At 41.6% G+C, this 17,376-nt stretch overlaps 1 protein-coding gene across 1 annotated transcript; it reads right to left on the bottom strand.

Moving 5' to 3' along the window:
- Window positions 1-5,694: 5,694 nt before the first annotated feature.
- Window positions 5,695-12,211, bottom strand: BCDIN3D (BCDIN3 domain containing RNA methyltransferase). Its single transcript, XM_033118754.1, has 2 exons — window positions 11,956-12,211; window positions 5,695-8,813 (listed from the first exon to the last, which is right to left on the bottom strand). Exons 1-2 carry the CDS (start codon window positions 12,187-12,189, stop codon window positions 8,172-8,174), a joined length of 876 nt encoding a protein of 291 aa, XP_032974645.1. The 5' UTR covers window positions 12,190-12,211; the 3' UTR covers window positions 5,695-8,171.
- Between the last annotated feature and the right edge of the window lie 5,165 nt (window positions 12,212-17,376).

Genomic DNA, 17,376 nt, shown 5'->3' on the forward strand with positions numbered 1-17,376 from the left:
CAAGGAACAGTAACATTAGAGAGGGGTATCCAGAAAAGGAGGAAGAAAAGTGGCTGAGTGCTGACATCAGAGCCTGAGAGGTTTTCAAAACAAGACCAGATAGTTCTGCTCTTGCTGATGTCAAGCTGGGCAAGGACTGAGACATACCTCTGACTTTAACCACATGTCATTGGTGAGAAGCAAAGCCAGATTTTGAGGGGCTGAGAAAGATGGTAACATAAGGAATGGACACAAGAGTGTTTAAAACTCTTAAGAATCTTGGCTATGCTGTGAGGAAAAAGTTAGACAGGTGGGCAGGGCAATGGGGGATGAGTGTTATTTTAAACACTGCTTAATTTAAAAAACATTTAAAATGTTATTTTTAAAAAAGCATTATGTGGGGCGGCCAGTTAGCTCAGTTGGTCAGAGCGCGGTGCTCTTAACAGAAAGGTTGCTGGTTTGATTCCCACATGGGCCGCTGTGAGCTGCGCCCTCCACAAGTAGATTGAAACAATTATTTGACTTGGAGCTGATGGGTCCTGGAAAAACACACTTAAAATAAATAAAAGCTTAAAAAAAAAGATTACGTGCACATGATTTAAAAAATCAAATAATACAGAAGCAATTATTTGTTGCATTTCCCACCCCCAGCAATGAGCCATTTCAACCTTTTGGCTGATTCTTTGATATGACTAAATATGCTTATCTGCTGTTGATTTTTTCACTCTGAGATGTTTTATTATCTTCTCTGTGTATATTCTTTTTAAAAGGTACAAAACTCACACTATTCTGCACCTTACTTCTTGCAATTAAAATATCTTGGAGACCTTTCTATATTAACATATATGGCTTTACCATATTTTTTGTTTCCTACTGATGGGCATTTAGGTTGTTTCAAGCTTTACACTTTTATCTATCAACTTAATGGATAACATTGTACACACATCCTTGCATACTTATGTGAGTATGTCCACAGGATAAATTTCTAGCAATGGGATTCCTGGGTGTATGCAGCATACACTTTGATAAATATTGACAAATTACCTTCCAAAATGGTCATGCTAACAGGATACAAGAATACCTATTTCCCCCCATTCTCATCATCACTGTTTAAAAAATTTTGTGAATATTGTTTTAAGTGATGGTATGTTCTTTCATTGTTTTTATTTGCATGTAATTAATAAGAAGAGGAAACAAGTTTTCAGGTGTTTATCTGCCATTATCATTTTCTGTGAATGTCTTTTTCTAATAGATGTATGAGTTGCTTGTATCATAATGAAATTTTCCCTTTGTCACATGTATTGCAAAGTTTTCCTACTTGGTAGTTTGTCATGCGATTTTAACTGGATTTTTTTTTCTTTTCTCTCTGCCTTATGTAGTCAAATGTATTGATCTTTTCTGTTGTGGATTTTGGGTTTTTTTGTTATGTTTAGAAAGTACTCCTATTTTTAAAATTACCTTTTTCCTCTAACATATTAATGGTTTTCTTTTTAGTTTTAAATATTCCATCCAGGGTTTACTTAAATGGCAAAGGCTACTGGTATTTCCCAGGTCTGCCCTAAGTTGACATCTCCATTCTAGACAGTCAGTCCTGTCTGTTCTCAGAGTAAAACACCCATTCCTCTGTACCCTTGCCAAGAGGTCCCTTTCTCCAGGCTCACAGGGCATGCTCCTTTCCCTCTCGTGGATCATCACAGAAGCTATATTCCTTTCAGGGGCGGCTCAAATCCCATATCCTACAGTCTTCCATGCCTATGGTAGCCCACAAAAATTTTTCCTTTTCTGAAGCTCACGTGATCACATGCTACCTTGGACGAGCCTCTCCTTTTCTCTTCAACTTTAACATATTTGCTGCATGAGTCAAATCTAACTTTTGGAAGTCCAGGGTTGTTTAATCTACTTTTCCCAACCCTCACAGCAGCTAAAAACAGCTAAAAAGCAGCTAAAAATATGCTAAGTATATGGAAGGAATTTGATATAACATTTCTTGATTTGCAATAAAAGTGTATGTGTGCATTAGCCCTATGTGGCTAATGAGCACCTGAAATGTGGCTGGTCCTAATTGAGATGAGCTGCACGAGTAAAATGCAGTAAAATGCACACCAGATTTTGAAGACAGTATAAAATAATAATGTAATATATCTCATGAATTTTTATACTCACTGCATGTTGAAATAATCTTTTGGATATATTGGATTATATATTTTTTAAAAAATGTTAAAAGTATATCCAGGATCATTCGCTATTCTTGTCCTTCAAAAATTCTGTGTCATACGTGGTGTTGGCTCCTAAATTAGGCTGATTTGTGAGGATAAGTAAGATGATCTTTTCTTGGAGCCAAAGATATTCTGTCTCCAAGGGCGGGCTCTCCTAGGTCATTATGCAATCATTACTTTCTTGGTGGCAGGGCCTCTATTTATGAGCACTATTTACACATCTTTGAAACTAACTGCTGCAGACTTGAAATGCAACAGTAACTCCCAAACAGGTCAGGTAACTGCTCAGCCAATAGAAATATTACTAGTGAACAGGTCGGGTTCAGATGCTGAAGCATCTCCCAAAGCTTTTAATGATTGGAGATTCCTCAGTTAACTATGTAGACTGAGCCCTTGCCTATTCCTTTGGCTACTGGGACCACTTTCTGCCATGAGGGAGTTGGGACAGGTGCCACTTGGCTTGTAGCCTGGTCTCACTGTTGTCAGAGCCCCTGACCCTTCTGTAACAAATTACCACAAACTTAGTGGTTTAAAACAACACAAATTTATCCTCTTACAGTTCTGGGAGTCAGAAGTCTAAAATCAAGGTGTTGGCAGGGCTGCATTCCTTCAGGGGAGAATCCATTTCCCTGCCTTTTCTAACTTCTAGAAGCCACTTGCATTTCTTGGCTTGCAGCCTTCCTTACATCACTCCAACTCGTGCTTCTGTCATTACAACCAGTGTGGTCAAATCTCCCTTTGCCTTGCTCTTATAAGGACACTTGTGGTTACACTTTCGGGCCCATCCTGATAATCCAGGTTAATCTCCTTCTCCAAATCCTTAATCCTTTGTCAAGATCCTAATCCACGTCTTCACATCTGTACACATCTACAAAGTCCCTTTCGCTATCCAAGGTTGCGTTCACAAGTCCCAGAGATTAGGGATGTGGACATCTCGGGGTACCATTACTCAACCTGCCACGGCCACCTATACATTTCTTCACACTGCCTTGGTGAAGGGTGGTAGGAGAGCACCCAGCAGGGTCACAAGGTTTCAGTGTTCTTAAATTAAATCTACAGAGAAGCAAGTAAATTCAGATCTGTAACTACTGTGATCATTCTGATTATAAACTGGCCTCATTTCCATTAGCAACAATCACTTCCTCCCAGAATTGCTTCCTGTAAAATGCTCTGTAGTGCTGAAGCTGAACTCCTTGCTACTTCCTCATCCTAAAAACAAATTACTAGGATCTTAAGATGCATGTTTGCTGGAGATGAGGTGTTTTTCTCGTAAGCCTTTGATCTAAGAAGCCTAGTGTGAACTAAAAATAAATAATAAATAAAAATAAAAAAAAATGTAATATACTATAGTTAATGTATATCCTATTTTAGTCCTTCATTTTTTTCACCAACTTAAACGTCATTAAATGAAAATCTTCACTATACTTCTAGAGGCTAAGAATGATTTTCTGAGTACTATACCTTGCCGGTAAGTTATATAAAGCTTTTTGGAAAACAAATGCCAGTTTTTCCTTTGAAATATATTAAAATATTTGATTTACCTAGAGCAGTCCTTTGTGTTTTTACACAGGAAAGACTTTTCTATTTAAGCAGAAAGAATACTGAAGTTTATCAATTAATATGTCTTGAGAAAAGGCTTTAGTTTTCATTCTTAAGGTGATGTGGATTCTTCACTAGCCATTATTATTAGGAATTATCTATTTGGTATATGTGAATGTTTCTCGTGTTTAAGTACCCAGTAACATTTTTTGAAATCAAAAAGAGAAAACAGATTCATAATAAAAATTAAAGAAATTCAAACAAAAAAGAAGCCTAGTGTGGTATGGGGCATGCTTACAGAATGTAAGAGCACCTTGTTTTTAATACTCTTTATTCTGCAAAATACCTTCACGTCCTTTAGCTTACTTGGGCAGAGAAGGGTTTTTATAGCAGTTGTACGGATGAGTAAACTGATGCTCAGAGGGGTTAAATGACTTGAACAAAGAGGTCATACAGTGAGTTGTTGGCAGATTGACACAAACTTGATGTGCTTTCCACACACGGCTACCAGGTCAGAGTCCATCCCAGGGGGCTAAGAAGGAGCTGTTGGCCGTGGAATCCCTGCCTCCCGAGCACAAAACAGATTGAAACCCACTTTTAGGAGGTCCTACCCAGGGGTCAAAGCTAGAGGCAGGTGAGAATTTCAGGAATTCAGGGGAAGGTTAGGGTTGCTGGTAAGTCAAGGGTACAGTGAGAGGGTAGTTTGGACCGAGGGAGACTTAACAGAATCTGGGTCTGCTCTATGTAGCCGCCAACTACTTTTCCAAAACACCCATGATGACCAAGCATGTTTGTCTGGTAGGCAGCAGCCGGGGTACTTGACCTAGAATTAGATCTGACTTCTGTGAGGGGACGTCTAAGAGCATCAGGGATAGCTAAGACTGGCCTGGCTAGGCTTCTTACTCCCAGGTCTGAACACATAATCTGAAGACACACAGGAACTCCAAAGCCCATTCTTACACTGGCTCCCTGGAGTCTCTGCCCAATCTTGATTTCTGTGACATCTCAAGTCACAGCAGCCGTGGCCTGGACTCTATAACCATACTGCCTAGGCTCAAAGCCCAGCTCTGCCATTTACTAGGTACGTGATCTTGGGAAAGTCACTTAACCTGTGTTTCAGGTCCCATATTGTAAAATGGGAATAACAGTAACTACCCCTTAGGACTATTTCAACGATTACAAGTTACGTTGTCTAGTACATGGTACTAGATTATCTCTTTTCTTTTTTCCTATTTCTAACCAGTCCTTTTATTTCTTCTTTTTCCCCCTCACTCAAAAACTATGAGCTGCCCTCAGACCTAGGACCTGGTCCCTTATCATATACACTTATTTTTGGAATTTACTCCTCATTAAATCTCAATCACTCTATACGGCTTCCGGATTTTAATATTCAGTCGTGATCTGCTGTTCTCTCCCAAACCATCAATAATCAGGGCCTTGAAGACCAGGACTGTCCAACAGACTTTCTGCAATGATGGAAATGTTCTGTATTTGTGCTGTCCAATAAGGTAACCACTAGTCACATTTGGCTATTGAACACTTGAAAAGTGGCATGACTGAGAAGCTGAATTTTATATTTTATTTCATTTTCCTTAATTTAAATAGAAGCACCTACCACAGTGAACAACATAGGTTTAGGCACCGGGTAAAGCACAAGACTCTAGGCCACTGAAGGTTTTTTAAAAGAGAACACTGGAAGCAAAGCAGAGATAGGACGGGGGGCGGTAGATGATGGAAACCCGTGGTAGGCACCAGTCACGTGAATGGAATAAATGGGAGTTCCATGTTATTAGCAGAATTTGTTGGACCGTGTGACTATTTCAGTGTGGTGAGTATAAGTAAGAAGAGTCCACTGAAGTTTGCAATTTGAGCAATGGGAGGATGGCAGCACTGAGGTAGGATGAGGTTTAGAATGAGGGTGATGAGCTTGCTTTCGGGATATGTTGAATTTGCGGTGTCTAAGAAATATCTAGGTGTATATGACTACAAAACAGGAAAAATATTAGTCTGGAATTGTGGAGGTGGGGCTACCAATATACTTTGGGGTTATTAGCATATACGTAGATGTTAAAGGCATGGGAGTGGAGGAACTCACTCGAGAAAAATATGTGGAAGAGGGCTGGATGGACCCCTCATGGTGGTCTATGCCTGCTTGTGTCAGAATCATTTGAGGAGTTTGTCAAAAACAGATTCCTCATTGTGAATGTATTTAATGCCATGGAATTGTGCACTTAAAAATGGTTAAAATGGTACATTTTGTTATGTATATTTTACAATAAAAAATGCAAAAAAACAAACGAAACCAAACCAAACTGATCCCTAAGCCCCATGCCTGACCTGAATCACTGTTTCTAGAGATGAATACAGGACTCACCAGGTAACTCTTATGTAAATTAAAAGCTGAACCAATTGCTTAAGACATAGTGAGAAACTAAGAGATGGGAAGAGAATAAAGGGAAGGAGGTATGGTGGAGAAACTAAGGGAGAACGAGGGGTTCAAACAAAGAAGAAGGGGTCAATAGTGTTGACTGGTCATGGCCCAGGAGGAAGACTGAAAAGAGACCAGACTTGTTATTTCAGTAGTTATTGATGGATGAGGGAGCAGAAGCTGTGGGATCTATTCTTTCAAAGGATTTGCTGACGTTTAGTGGTGAAGAGATAGAGGAAATACTGCATAACCTTCAGGAGGAGAAAGGACACAGGAAAAATTGGTGGTTTTGAAGATGAGAGAGAATTGAACATGTTGGTAAGATGACAGGAAGGAGTCAATAAGGCCAAAGAGACACCAAAGGGATCCTCCATAAAGCACGATCTGGGCGAGGTCGTAGAGGTTGGGATCGAGAACTCAGGGGGAAGTTATTTAGGTAAAAGCTCACGGGGAAGGTAGAAGTGAAAACGAGGGAAGATAAAGACGTTCAAGACTTCCTGACACAGCAAACAAGAATGGCACTAGTGGGCAGTTAGGTCATCTACTTAGATTAATGGAGCAAGGACAGAGTCAAGAGCCAGTAGAAGGGTAAAAGTCTGGAAAAGTCACTGGGATAAAAGTGATGAGCAGCAATATAAAAAGATTGAAAAGTAGTACCGGAGTCTAACTGGGATTGAAAAGGCACCAACCAACAGAATTAGCCTGCACAAAATAGAAAAACTGGTTTTCCTAAGTGAAGGTTTTGCTACCATGTTCCTGCTGTTTACGGTCAGCAGTGGCCTCTGCTCTCTCTTGCATCAAGTTCAAATTCCTTAGCAGGAACGTTTACGTAACTTCTTCATTACTAGGTCCAACGTGTAATTGGTAGTCTAGACTCTCTTGTTCCCTGCTCCTTCTATAACTTCAATTCAGAAAATAACAGGATCGTAGGGATTTTGAAGCTTATCAACCCAATCTCCCTTCTTAGCTAGGTATGTTTTGTTTTTCTATCTTCTCTTCACCAAACAAATCTTTCTCCACCTTCCACTTTCCTCTGGACTGAACTCATGGGCGTTTTAAAAATCAAAACCTGATAGACGCCAGCAACACCCACCCCAGCATTTATGCTCTAGCATCCAACTGTAGACTACATTTTACGCATGTTTCTCTGCACATATTCCCACCCCACACTAGTGTGTGTCCTCCACCTCCATATTGGTATGCTTTGGCAAAGAATCGTGACAAAAAAAGTCCTGAATTAACTTATTCACTGGCTTGTCTTCTGTTCTGAGCTTGGGTGAGGTTCTTTTTCTTGAGCTGAAACCTCCCTGGATGCAGTGGGTAAAAGCAGAAGTTTCTTATCTCTCCCAGATTCACAGGGCATTCTCAACCACACTTATCATTTTTATTATAATTATATATATCATATACAATCCCACTTCATTTCATTTGTGCCAGTTGGATTTGGGGTTCATAATTTACATCTTTTAAATGCCAGCCAAAGCATCTTGACTAGTATCTGTAACTGAGCCTGGTCATGTTGGAGACTTGACCTGCTCTGGAAAGATATGATGTTTCCTCTAATCCTCTCCTTCAGCCAGGCCATTGTCTCTTCTCTCCAGGTTATTTGTGAGGTTTTCCTTGGAGGCAGGAGGAGAAAGACCAGAAGAAGCCTGAAGAAGCCAGATCAGATTCAAGGGGCCAAGGGAACGGATACATCCTAAGGCTAGCCTGGTCTTTAGAAATAACCACCCAAAGCAGCCCCTTCCATAGCCCAGCAGCAGGGCCCCTTGCTCTATGCATCTCAATCCAGATAGCCCAGCGCTTTGCTCCACAGATACTCTTCCAGGATTATCCCAAACAATGGAGAACAGAGAACTGATTCTTTCAATTGCATGTCTTGGACATTTTACAAGCTTCTAGCAGGTTTTGAAGCAGCCTAACTGTTGAGGAGTTAAGGAGAATGAACTTAATTCTCAGTATAAAACCTTTCAATATCTCTTTCCTGGTCTTCCTGCCCTCTCATCTCACTATCTCCAGACTCTTAATCTGTCCCTTTCTTTCCCTTCTTCTATCAGTGATTCAGGGATTGGCTGAGTCTCTGTGGTTTGTCTTGCCCTGAAGAGCAGAAGGCTGCGGTCCCAGCTGGTATTGCCAAAGCAGCATACTAATTCCATGCCATGGTCCTGGGTCAAGATCTTCACAATCTGACTGGCCATATCGCCTCGGATGGCAAGGGAGTGGAAGTGGTCAAAATCATGGAGGCCCAGCTTTCGGAGACGCCTTGCAGCTGCCCGGTAACACTTCCAGGGCTGTGGCTCCACAAGGAGGTAGCGACAGAGGGAGGAAAGGTGAGCCAGAAACTCCCACAGGCCATGGTCCCCATGGTTCAGATGAATCCACATGGTTATTGACATGCAGAAGCCAATGTCAAAAACTGAGCGTCCAAACTGGCTTAAGAAAGAGCTCAAGAGAACCTTCCGGCTCCTTTGATTCATGAAGTCCAGCGTAATAAAAGTCAAGGCATCAGGAAAAGGGCATTCTTTTTCAGCTCGCTCCACCAGGACTGGATCTATGTCGCAGCAGAGGAGACGGAGTTCTCTTGAATCATCTGACCAGTTCTCCCCATCACGTAGGGAAAGGAAGTGTTTGTACAGAGCCACACTCAGATCCTAGAGGAATCCAAAAGAGCTTTGTCATTGCAGCTTTCAATCAGTGAACGGAAGAGAAACCCATCTCTTATCTCTTACTGAGACTGCCACTTATTCCTGGCTTTAGAGGGAGACTTCTAAACTAGCTTAAGGAGGTTGCCTTGAAAGTTTTCCAGAGCAGGCCCTCGGCGCCCCCCAGGGGTAAAAATAGGCTGTAATGCATCATCTGTATACTTGCCTGACCCGTGGCAGATTGGGTTGTATAGTTTTAAGTTACAGCCCAATAGATGCAGGAAAGAAACTCAGAGCAGTGTTTTCCAGCTGACGTTAATATGCTGGGAAACTTGCTATCTTTTTCTTTTTTAGGTATCTCAGACCCCAGAGAGGAGGAAAGTGTTCCAGAGGTATAACCAGTGTTTCTTACCAGGAAGGTGAGGAACAGGGCTAGTACCACCTTATAAAAACCTGCTTCTCACACCTGTGGGTGGGAAAGTGGATTCCAAGAAGTCCTCATCCAGCCTTTCGTCTACAGCTTAGTTTCACTACCTGATACTTCACCAGCCCCTTCTGAGATTTACTCTGTTTCTGCATCTATTACTTCCAAAAGTCACTGCTGGTCTACTTCTTCGATGATTTGTGAGTCTCACCATCTTAGCATTTTTTTTGACTCTAAAACAAGTCACCATGTCCTTTCTCTAATTTTTACTTCTATAAGCACTATAACTAATTCACGTTTGCGTTGTTCTACACATTTTTTTCAAGCCATTTTCCTATTCACTACCTCATTTGTTCTATGCAACAATTCTGTGAGGAAAATATTTATGCCTTTTTGCAAGTGAAGAAAGTGTGGATGGAAACAACCCAGATGTCCTATAATAATAGCATGAATAAATGAATGTGATATATTCCTTAAGATGGAATACTACATAGCAGTTAAAAATGAAGAAATTCAGCTCAGTGCAGCAACGTGGATTCTCATAAATACATAATGCTGAGTAAAAGAGCAAGACAAAAGAAAGTACATGGCAAGCTTCCATTTATACGAAGTTCAAAAATGGATCAAATTAAACTTTGTTGTTCAGGAATACAAAAATAGTAAGCTATAAACAAAAGCAAAGAATAATAACAAAAGTCAGGCTAGTTGTTACCTCTGGGTGGAGAGGGGGGTTTACAAACAGGAAAAGGCATATGGGGGACTTCTGGGGTGCTGATGTTTTATTCTTGATCTGAACAGTAGTCATAAAGGTGTCAGTTTGATAATAATTCATAAAGTATAGAGTTGTTTTATGCACCTTTCTCTATGCAGGGCACAGTTCACACACAAAAATTATATTTTAAACATAATGGTTCAGAGGCTAGTGACTTACTTGTCCAATGTCACATGGTTAGCACACAGCAAGAGTTAGGGTACATTAGGTTCTTTCTTCTTACTTCTTAGTCTTTAACAGGCATACACATCACCTAGGGATCTTGCTAAAATAAAGGCTGACTTAGCAGATGTGGTGTGGGGGCCGAGATTCTGTATTTCTAGTAAGCTTCCAAGTCATGCTGATGCTGTATTTTAAGAACCACACTTTGAGTAGGAAGGTACTCTACTAAGCTGCTTCATTTTCTCCCCAACTCTCTATGTGCTTGTTTGCTGTCTCCCTCCTCCTAGCTAATCTTGCATGTGCCCCATGTCAGACCAGTCTCCCCTCCGCCACATCTCCTTATCCTCTCCAGCCTCAATTCCCCAATCCTAGAGTCCCCTGGAAGCTTAAAAAAGAAAATACAGATTCAAAGGCTCAATCCCCCAAGATCCTTGATTCAGTAGGTCTCGAGTGGGGTCTAGGAATTTTTAAAATTTAAACAAAGCACCCCATAAATTATGGCACATCTATACAATAAAATAGTATGAAGCTGCTAAAAAGGAATGGAGTGACACGAGTAATCTCCAAATTATTAAAAGAAAGGTGCAAAATAGTGTGCTACTTGTGTAAAACTAAAAGTGGGGAGACAGTTATACAAACAGAAATGCTTGCATACACATAGGATGCATACCTGAGAAATTATAAATAGCAGTTACCACTGTATAGGGGAAAAGGAAGATTTAGGGTCAGGCGTAGAGACTTGCTCCCTCAATGTACAATTAGGTTGAACCACTGCCCTAGTTAACTGCAACTATGCCCTTGCCTCTAATATGTGTATATATATTACTGTCAATGTTAAAATCTCCTGTGGTTTCCTAAGGATTTTCATGAAATCCTAAGCCAATCCTCTCTCTTTTCCATTGCTTTCCCCCTCTGATTTCCTATATCATCAGAGTGGAGAAATGTTTGCAGGGGACACCTAGACACCCACCCGTCTGCTCATTCCAGCTTTGAGTCTGTATCCAAATGTCCCCCTCCCCTTTATCCTATAGCCTTCAACCCTCCACCAAAGTCTCTTCTGTGGAAGACCAGCAACACAACCAAATTCTCCCCACACCCTCCTGCTCCCGGAGGTGGAGTGAGAGCATTCACTTTGGAAGCATTTGGTGTCAGAGACATTTCTCTATTTTGCACGTGGTTTGACTATGACCATTATACGCCTAAGAATACTTTGCGGTAAGAAAACGTGGCAATGCCTTCCTCCAGCAGGATGCTGTATTTTCCTTCTCGATCCTCCACACTGTACTCCGTCAACTCATTGCTCTTTAAATAAATATCCACTCGACTCCAGGATCCGTCCTGCACTGCATGGCACACGAGTATTAATTCCAGGCACGATTCTGTCACCTCTGACTCATCTCTTCCAGTAAACCAATCCCAACCCCAATCTCCCAAACGAAGGTCTCCGGAAGCCCCCTCTCCCCAGCCAGGTTGCCAGCCACGCTGACAGGAGGCGAGCGCCGGAAACCCTGGGTGGTGGCCCATCCCACGCGGGGTTTGGCCTGGAGGCGGAGAACGCGGAGGCGGGGACGCGGGAATTCGGAACGTAGTTGAGAAAGATTCCGCCCCAGGATTCCTAAGAGATGCTGGCGGGACCCTGGCAGATAGCTAGTGGCAGCGTGGGGTCGGTAACACGACACCTTTAAGCTCTTTTTGGGAAAGGTGTGATGTCACGCCCAGGCCAGAACCCCAGTGGACATGGAGGCAGCCGACCGCTCGGCTCCCCGACCTCCGATCCCTCTCCCATCACTCACCCCGGAGTTACACCCCACGTCGAGCCCCAGAATCGGCTTCGTCTCGGAACCCTGAGGGAAGAGCCGACGAAGCAGCTCTGGGGGCAGGAGGCGGAGCCGTTGCTCTGGAGGGTGGAAGCGGGAATAATGAGGGAAATTTCCGAATGGGGCGGCCCCGGGTTCCAGAACTCGCGGTTCCTGTTCCGCCACAGCCTCCTCAACGCCCCCAACGCTCTGTTTAGTGGACGCCGCCATTAGCCTCAGTCTGGCCTCTGAGTCCCCGCGGAACCGGAAATCGGGAACCTGCGGCCCGCGGCGCCAACGCGCCTGCGCTGAATGGCGGCGGTGCGTGGATATAAAGCGGCGTTCACGGAGCAAGCGCTGACACCTGGCGTTTGCCTTACCTTATAGAGTGTTCGCCACAATCTGGGAAGTGATTAGTGATATTATCCCATTTTACAGGTGAGGAAACAAGCCCTGAGAGGTTAAGTGACTTATCCCATGTCGCCAGCCCCTGGAAGAGCAGGCGCCACATTTCAGTCTCTTCCTTAAAGTCAAGGGGACATTAACCCCTTGACGCAAGGCCCTTGCGTGGTACTCCTGACACGACTAGGGAACAAAGTCCCAATACACAGGTTCAGATAGAATAACACAGCTTTATTTGGGAACCAACGTCCCTCCAGAGATCAATGCTCTGGTAAGCATCATAGGTTATACAAGATAAAATAGAATTTAATAAGGAACCAAGTCCCAGAGTCAATCGAGATGGAAAAGATTCCTGGTCCAGGAGACACCACTGGACCCCCAAGGAATGTGAGACAAGCTGGTCATGCAAGGAAGACCTTGGGAGAGTGCGGGAGTATCTCAGCTTGCCCCTGGCAGATGGTCGTAGCTGGAGCGCCCAGTCCATAAGACTACTCACTGCACTGCTCTTGAGCTCTGCATTCATCCTCTTTTCCTTGGACTTGTTTACTTTTTAGGTGATAACCAGAAGTTGTTTTGGTGAATGTGTTTAGCACTCAATTTTGTTACGCTCAGTTTCACACATAAACATAAACATGGTTACTTTTATGTATATGTTCTACACATAAACATGTTTACTGTCACTCCACTCTTATCAGTCTCACACCTACTAGTAAACAACTTGTTTTGCAAACCTCAATCCAACAACGACCTGTTTATAGTATATTTTGTATGCTCTATACAGTCAAGCTGAAATAGTTTCAACTTGGGCTACCCAGAATAAGGAGTTAGTTGGGGTCTTGGAAATCAATTTTGGTCCAACTTCTTTCCTCTACAAATGGGTAAAGTGAGTAGAAATTTTTTTGTCCAAGGTCACACAGTGAAACTGTGACACAGGAATTTGCACCGGGCTCATCCCATGATTCCAGGAAAGGGTAGCTAGGAGCCATCTGTCCCTTGAGGTGCCAAAAGACCCAGATGGCCCTGCCTGCCAGGTGGGACAGGTGGACCACACAACTGTAGACAGTCAGCTTCTTGAGAGATAAGGACTATGCCTTAAGAGCCAGCACTTAAGAGTGCTTACCAGGTGCCAGGCACTTTTCTAAGCCCTTTACATGTATTAACTCATTTAATCCTCACACCGGTCTTGTGAGAAAAGGACCATACTTATTACCCCTTTTATGTAGATAAGGACATAGGGGCACAATAAAGCAACTTGCCCAAGGTCACGCAGTTAAAAATGATAGTACCAGGATTTGAACCCAGGCAGTTTGGTCCAGAGGGTGTGCTTGCAACCATTGTTATTCTCAGCCTTGAATTCCCTAAGCCTATCATAGTGCCTGGGCCAAAGATGCTCAATAAATATTGCTGAATAAAAACTTAATATTGTCAACATAAGAAACATCCAAACCTGTAAAGAAGTTTAATGAGTTTGTTTGAGTCAAACTGATGACAATCGATGAAAAGCAAAATCTCAACAGATTAAGAAAATGCTCCAGAAAATGGCAGTTTTGCAGCTTATTTTATACATTAGAATCAAAGGAGATGTAAGGAGGGTTATGTGAAATCCATTGGTGGTAGATTAAGGGGGTGGGAGAAAGCAAAGCGGCAAGCTCTCTGGGATTGGATAAAAAATAAAATGGAGAGACAGATACTTCTTTTACATTGGTGGGCACAGGATAGTTAACAACACTTTACAGCACAGAGAGATAGTATTCAGGGAACAAGATAACAATGAGGGGTTCTGTAGTCTGGTGCTCTGGTGCTGACGGTGGGTTGTGCCTTGACGGGTTTGGAAAAAGGGATTCCTCTGACATTCCCAGGGTATGTTATCTTAAATGCAAAAAGACAATAGACAGTCTCACTTAAGGTAAAGATTGACCTTTGTCAAGGAAGCTACAGGCCAAGGATGTGACTACCAGCCATGACTCGCGTTTAGTTATGAATTTTTATGTTCAGACCACTCTGCATGGTGAATTTTGGTCTCAGAGTTTATAGGGCCTGCTTTGCGGGCCTACACTGAGCTTGTCAGGTTTAGTATGTGGCCCCTTTTTCATACACAATGTCAACAAAGGTTGTTGGGAAAACTGGTTATTCATATGCAAAAGAATGAAAGTAGACCCTTATCTTATACAAAAATCAACTCAGAATGGATTAAAGACTTAAACATAGTGAAACTGTATGACTCCTAGAAAAAAAAATGGGGGAAGGGCTTCATTGATCTTGGCAATGATTTCATGGATATGAAAACAAAAACAAGACAATCAAAGCAAAAATAGACAAGTGGGACCACATCAAGCTAAAAAGCTTAGGCATAGCAAAGAAAACCATTGACAGAGTAAAAAGGCAACCTACAGAATGGGAGAACATATTTGCAAACCATATATCTGATAAGGGATTAATTTCCAAAATACATAAGGAATTACTCCAACACAACAGCAAAAAACACTAATAACTGAATTTTAAAATGGTCAAAGGACTTGAATAGACATTTCTCCAAAGGAAAACATACAAATTGTAAAAGTATATGAAAAGATGCTCGATGTCACTAATCATCAGGGAAATGCAAATCAAAACCGCAATGAAATATCACCTCACACCTGTTAGGATGTGACTTTTGGAACACAACCCATCTACAAATGGAGAATTTACTCTTTATTAAAATAGAGAAATCCTGCAATTAGTCCTTGTAGAGTTTGAAACCACTTGGAAATAATAACCATACAATTTATAAATGGAGTGTTAGAGCCAAAAGGCAACCAAGAGAATATTCATTCTAAACCTCTCATTTTCAGATGAGGAAACTGAGACTCAAGAGGTAAAGGCAGTTTCTCCAAAGATGGAGTCAAATTAGTCAGGGTAGGCTAAGTGCTGTAACAAACAACCTCCAAATCCCAGTGGCTTGCCACAATAAAGGTTTATTTCTTCCTCATATTACAGTCCAATAGGAGTCAGTTGGGGTGGGGGTGGAGAAAGGAAGAGCCCTCCGCTTCTCAGAGGCTTCATGGACTCATCTAGAACCTCTGCATTTCCCTGCTGCCCTGGAGTTCTCCAGTGAGTCCTCTATATGTGGCTGCAGATGAGGGAGGAGAAAGATTGTAGAATCTCAAGGGATGATTTGGGGGCCAGGTACACAAGAGGCATTCCTTACTCCCACACACATTCCATTGGCCAGAACTCAGTCCCATGGCTCACCTAGATGCAAGAGTGGTGGGGAATATAATCTAGCAATGTGTCCATGAAGAAAAAACAAACAAACATGGATTTGGGAGAAAAAGAACTAGTCTCTGTCCAGGAAAGGTGGGAGAAGAGGAAGAGAGTAAATATTTGTGGAATATTAGCCAGAAGATTGGAGCTGGATTTTTGTACATTAATTCATTAAATTTGGGATAGGCTTCAGATTCATCTTGTTCCCATGTTGGTATTGTTTGTTTGTTTGTTTGTTTGCCTCAGCCCCAAATGGAAGATAAAATGGAAACAAGGATATTTCTCATCCTTCCTCTCTCTCCCAAGACACATTTTATACCCCAAGGGACTCATAAAGAAAATATTCTACCTTCACTAATTACTGATGAGATGGAGATGTATATGAAGACGTTTTGAAAGACTTTCTCTAGCCTATGCTCCACACCTAAACCATTTTCCCTTTTGAAATTCCATATGACCTGCAGATGATTAACTGCTAATCCTTTCATTTGTTTTCAGAATCCTCCCCCCTTTCTCCCTCTGAAATAAATAATTTTCATTATATCAGTCAGGATTCTTGGTTGCAAGCAACAGAAACTGACTCTGGTTGACAAACAGAAAAGGAACAAACAGGGCAGAGTTGGAAAATAGAAGACAAAAGATAGAGTCCAGTCTAGGAGGTCTGATAGCCAAATAATAGGACTCCCAGAAAGGGAAAGCAGAGGGAACTATCAAACTATTTATCAAAGAACTATCAAAGAAATCAAAGAATTATCTAAGAAATGATTCAAGAAAAATCCCCAGAACTGAAGGGCCTAACAGGTGTCAGGTATAATGGATAAAAATAGTTCCACAAGATACAACATGGTAAAATTTCAGAACATTGAGGACAAAGAGGAAATCCTACATGTTTCTAGAAAGACTGAAAACAAAAGATTTCATACACAGGGTCAAGAATCATAATAACACTGTATATCTCAACAGCCACACTGGCAGCTAGAAGGCAATGAAACAATGCCTTGAAAATTTTGAAGGAAAGTTATTTCTAATCTTACATTCTATACACAGCCAAATGATTAAATGTAAAGATAGAATGAAGATATTTCCAGACATGCAAGAAGCCAAAAATATTATCTTCCATCAACTGTTTCTCAGGAAGCTACTGGAAAATATTTTTCATCAAAATGAGATCGAAAACCAAGAAAGGGAAGTTTATGGAATCTAGAATGCAGGTTTTCAACAGAGATGAGGGGTGAAGGGAATCCCAGGATGGAGATGAAGGAAGATTCCTGGACAATAGCTGCCAACAGATCTTTAGAGTGAACAATGCAAGTTGGAGAAGTCAGGAGATTCCAGAGAGAAGATGGTGTCAACAAGATGAAATTGATAGAATACCTAAAGTATTTGAATATATTGAAAGGGTATTTACCCACTTGGAGGAAGGTTAAGAAAAAAGTTAGTAGTAAGGCCATAGAAAATTCAGCAAATGAACAAACAACTAACAACAATGATTAACCTTCAGAAAAGCAAAACATTGTGCAAGAAAGGAGAAGTAACCATTGTATATTACATAGCTCAGTAGTCAACAGGGTTTGTAGCCTTAATAATGTAAACATCGTATATTGCTCAATCCACAATTATGGATATAACCAAATCAGAAGGACCCCTGGGTTAGTGGGAAGAGGAGGAATGTGTGTGTGTGTGTGTGTGTATCCTTGATTTCTATCTCTTTCTCCCATTTTGTTTTTAATCCTTTCTGATTTTTTCTCTAACGCCCTTCTATTTTAGCATTCA

Source organism: Rhinolophus ferrumequinum, chromosome 10 (assembly GCF_004115265.2).
Source record: "Rhinolophus ferrumequinum isolate MPI-CBG mRhiFer1 chromosome 10, mRhiFer1_v1.p, whole genome shotgun sequence".
Taxonomy (NCBI): Eukaryota; Metazoa; Chordata; class Mammalia; order Chiroptera; family Rhinolophidae; genus Rhinolophus; species Rhinolophus ferrumequinum.